General features: G+C 36.9%; 1 protein-coding gene across 1 annotated transcript; it reads right to left on the bottom strand.

The window, feature by feature from the left end:
- Nucleotides 1-2995: 2995 nt before the first annotated feature.
- On the bottom strand, nucleotides 2996-4623 carry LOC114616249 (vomeronasal type-2 receptor 116-like; the record flags this gene model as incomplete). Its single annotated transcript, XM_028761754.1, has 2 exons — nucleotides 2996-3802; nucleotides 4332-4623. Coding segments are annotated over 2 exons (1099 nt in total), but the record flags the coding sequence as incomplete, so codon positions are not given.
- Between the last annotated feature and the right edge of the window lie 203 nt (nucleotides 4624-4826).

Raw genomic sequence — 4826 nt, 5'->3', positions numbered from 1 at the left:
AGATGGAGAAAACAAGATATTCCATGTCAAAACCAAATTAAACAATATAATCCACTATCTGATGTAGGATTGATAGAGATGTTTTCTCAATATGCTGGTTGCTGTTTTGTTGTATTGATGGTGTCCTTTGCCTTACAGAAAATTTTCAATTTTAAGAGGTCCCATTTTTTCTGTTGGTGATTTTAGAATATAAGCCATTGGTGTTCTGTTCAGAAAAATTTCCTTTGTGCCCATGTGTTTGAGATTCTTCCCCACTTTCTCTTCTATTAGTTTCAGTGTATCTGGTTTTATGTGGATTTCCTTGATCGACTTGTACTTGAGCTTCATACAAGGAGATAAGAATAGATCGATGTGCATTCTTCTACATGCTGACCACCAGTTGAACCAGCACCATTTGTTGAAAATGCTGTCTGTTTTTCATTGGATGGTTTCAGCTCCTTTGTGAAAGATCAAGTGACCATAATGTGTGGGTTCATTTCTGAGTCTTCAGTTTTATTCCATTGATCTTTCTAACTTTCTCTGTACCTCCAATTTGTATTCCTTTGGCCTCCATTTGTTGTCTAATTGCTCTGGCTAGGACTTTGAGTACTATATTGAATAGGCAGGGAGAGAGTGGGCAGCCTTGTCTAGTCCCTGATTTTAGTGGGATTGTTTAAGTTTCTCTCCATTTAATTTGATGTTAGCTACTGGTTTGCTGTATATTGCTTTTACTATGTCTAGGTATGAGCCTTCAATTCCTGATCTTTCCAGGACTTTTACTATGAAGGGGTGTTGAATTTTTTCAAATACTTTCTTAGCTTCTTATGCAATGATTATTTGTTTTTTTCCTTTGAGTTTGTTTATATAATGGATTATATTGATGGGTTTCCATATATTGAACCATCCCTACATCCATGGATTTAAGCCTACTTGATCATGATCGATGATTGTTTTGATATGTTCTTGGATTCAGTTTGCATGAATTTTATTGCATAATTTTACCTTGATATTAGTAAGTGAAATTGGTCTGAAGTTCTCTTTTGTTGTTGGGTCTTTATGTGGTTTAGGAATAAGCATAATTGTGGCTTCATAGAACAAATTGGGCGGTGTTCCTTCTGTTTCTATTTTATGGAATCGTTTTAAGAGTATTGATATTTCCTCTTCTTCCAAGGTCTGATAGAATTCTGCATTAAATCCATCTGGTCCTGGGATTTTTTTTTTTTGCCTGGGAGACTTTTAATGACTGCTGCTATTTCTGTAGGGGGTTTTGGTTGGGAGATTTTAATGACTGCTGCTATTTCTGTAGGGGTTATAGGACAGTTTAGATAGTTTATTTGATCCTGGTTTAACTTTGGTACCTGGTATCTGTCTAGAAAACTATGCATTTCATCCAGATTTTCCTGTTTTGATGAGTATAGGCTTTTGTAGTAGGATCTGATGATTTTTTGAATTTTCTCAGTTTCTGTTGTTATGTCTCCCTTTTCATTTCTGATTTTGTTAATTTGGACACTGTCTCTGTGCCCGCTGGTTAGTCTGCTAAGGGTTTATCTATCTTGTTGGTTTTCTCAAAGAACCAGCTCTTGATTTTATTGATTCTTTGTAGAGTTCTTTTTGTTTGTACTTGGTTATTTCAGCCCTGAGTTTGATTATTTCTTGCTGTCTACTCCTCTTGTGTGTATTTGGTTTTTTTTTTTTTGTTGTTGTTGTTCTAGCGCTTTCATGTGTACTGCCAAACTAGTAGAGTATGCTCTCTCCAGTTTCATTTTGGAGTCATTCAGAGCTATGAATTTTCCTCTTTGCACTGCTTTCATTGTGTCCTTTAAGTTTTGGTGTGATGTGCCTTTCATTAAATTCTAAAAAGACTTTAAATTTATTTATTTTTTCTTGACCAAGCTGTCATTGAGTAGAACATTGTTCAGCTTCCATGTGTATGGGGGTTTCCCACTGTTTTTGTTGCTATTGAAGACAAGCCTTAGTCCATGGCAATCTGATAGGATGCACACAGGATTATATCAATCCTCTTGTATCTGTTGAGGCTGTTTTGTGGCCAATTATATGGTCAGTTTTGGAGAAGGTATCATGAGGTGCTGAGAAGAAGGTATATTCAAGTCACATGTCTCTTCTACTAAAGGCATTTACAATTCAATTGAGGATTAAGTCCTAGTAGGACTGAAGAGTAATTTTCCTCTGTCTGACTAGTATTTAGGACAGGTTTTATGGCTAATTTTTTTCCCTTAAGAGTCAGATTCTGTTTGCAATAATATTCAGTGTCCAAGGTTCAGCACACTTCTGGCAAGTCCCTGTGTCTGTTGAAATCAGGTTAGCTGACTTTGCATGAGAACACAGGCCTGGAGCACCTCCACCAGTGACCTTTTCTATACCTTTCACTGCACCTTGTGGAATTGTATATACCTGGGAACCTTATCATTAGTCATCTGCATTGCCCAGTTGGCCTCCACAGGCTCTGCTGCATGTTTATACAAATATCTTCTGTTCAGTCATCTCAGTGTCTTCCATTTCTTCTGAAGCCCCTTCTACATAGGTGGGTCTCCACACACTTTTCTTATATTGTATGCATATTACACTACTATAATTATAATATGCCTATAATGCCCTTCCCCCAGTTTGTCTCTGTAACTCTTCTCTCCATATTGTTTGACTCTATGTGCTTAGGCACTCTACCTTCTACATTTAGCTCTAGTCTAACAGCTTGTTTCTGCAGCCTCCATTGCCTGCATTGGGCTCACAAGAGAAGATACTTTCAGTATCTTTCATATAGAAAACATTGTTCTGGAAACACAAAACACTGATGTGGATTTAGAACACACCGTCTTCTCTCCAGGGACACTGTCCTTTTTCACCATTTCTGTATAGGTTTTAACTTACCACTTTATTAGTTACAAGTAATTCATCTTGTGCTTTTAGAGATCCAAAATAATTAGTGTGACCTCAAAAAGCATACGTTTTGAAAATCACATTGCTGATATTATGAGCTATCCAATGAGAGACACATTACCTGCCAGACTGAAGACAGCAGCCCTTCTTCCTTTCTTATTGGTCTTACTTCGACTTGATGAAGAAGCATCTCATGAAGGCTGTGGGCCACAGCATACACAGCATTGTATGTATTATAAGCAAACTCAGTCATGACCATGTCAAAAAGGCTCCCATGTGACTCATTCAAGGAAGCATTAGGCAGACAGTTCTCCAGTGTATTGCAGTCATTATCAGCAAATGAGCAGTTAAAAAAGGAGAACCACAACTTTGTAAGATAAAAATCTTCTGGATATTTGGAAGGATGAACTGCTTGGGTAAAATTTCTGAAACCAGAGATTTCTTTATGGTGATGTGCAAAGATGAGGCTTCCATGGAGTGAATTTAAAATGAAATGTTTTGACTGGATGACACCATCCCATTCTGAGTTCATGATCCAGACTTTGCTTGTAACTGAAGTTTGTCTTAAATAAAGCATGAAGCCTCTGAGAAAATCACTATCACCAAAAGTGATGATGACATTTGTTAATGATTTCAGAACCTGTGTAGGATTCAGTTGTCTGTTTGGTAAATAAGATACTTCACTAACTGGGATTATTTCCACAAAGTCTACACATATTCTGTTTCTGTCCATTTCTGCCCTCAAGCTTGAGAGTATTTGAACACCGTTTTGTCCTTCTGATATGATCAATCCCACCCAGTTCCAGTGGAAGTAATTCAACAAGGAGACAATGGCATGTAATAGAGACATATCCTTGGAGGCCATTTGATATAGACTAGTAAACTGCTCACGATTATTCAGGTTAGGATCAAAAGATCCAATAGTCAGCTAAAAGGAAAACAATATAAAGAGTTTAAATAATTATTAATTATAAATGTCACCATAAATTGATATTGGAGTTCTTTGTTATTGTTCACTATATATCATTTCCCCCTTTTTTCTTTTACTTTTACTTTGATAGGATTCTAAGTGAAACTGTAGTTCACTGTTTTGGTTACCCTGGCTAGTCAGTGAGCTCAAGCAACTCACCTGTGTTTACTTTACAAGAATTGAGGTTATAGATCTGTACAGCCTTCCACTGGTTTTATGTGAGTGGTAGATGTCCAAAATAAGCTCATCAGGTTTGTAAATCAAATACTTTGTGCACAAAGCTGCTTCTGTAGACCATCATAACTTTATACTCAGAGTAATCATTGTCTGCCCCAGACTATTCCTAATATCACTGATCATTTATTCTTTGGGGTTATGAACATTGTCAGATGCATAAGCTCATTTTTCTTCCACCTTAGCACCTTGGAATGGTTTTAGCACCTGAGTTATAAATGGTTTTATTTTTCTCCACTTCACTCATTCTTACCTGTGGATATTTATAGAGTTTCAGCAGTGTACCTATATTTTCAGATATTATCCATGATACGCCTGTGAGTACTGCAACAGACTTCATCTCTCTCCTACATGTATAATTAGACACATACTCTTTCATCCCAGACAGCCATGTGATGGGTATATCTAATGTCCACCATTCATTGAACAGGACATTATAAATATCATATCCCAGAGACACATTGGGTAAAATATGGGGGTTCCTGTTGATCTCCTCAATGGCATAAACCATTGCCAGAACAATCTGATAGTTTTTGAAGTTTAACCTGCACAGACGATATGAGAATATTTAGGGCTACTGTGGTTTGACTGTCAAGTAGCTTCATACCTGGATGCTCTGTCTTTAGCTGATGACTTTATTAATGAAGAATGCAGAACTTTCAAGAAGTTTAGCCTAACTGGAGAAATTGGGTCATTGGGCACAGACCTTTGGTTTTCTATTGTGATCTTATTTTCTGTCTAATCTTTA

The sequence above is a fragment of the Grammomys surdaster genome, unplaced genomic scaffold (genome assembly GCF_004785775.1).
Source record: "Grammomys surdaster isolate TR1022 unplaced genomic scaffold, NIH_TR_1.0 312492, whole genome shotgun sequence".
Classification (NCBI taxonomy): Eukaryota; Metazoa; Chordata; class Mammalia; order Rodentia; family Muridae; genus Grammomys; species Grammomys surdaster.
The sequence above is the reverse complement of the archived record's forward strand: the minus strand, read 5'-3'. Positions and strand labels throughout refer to the sequence as shown.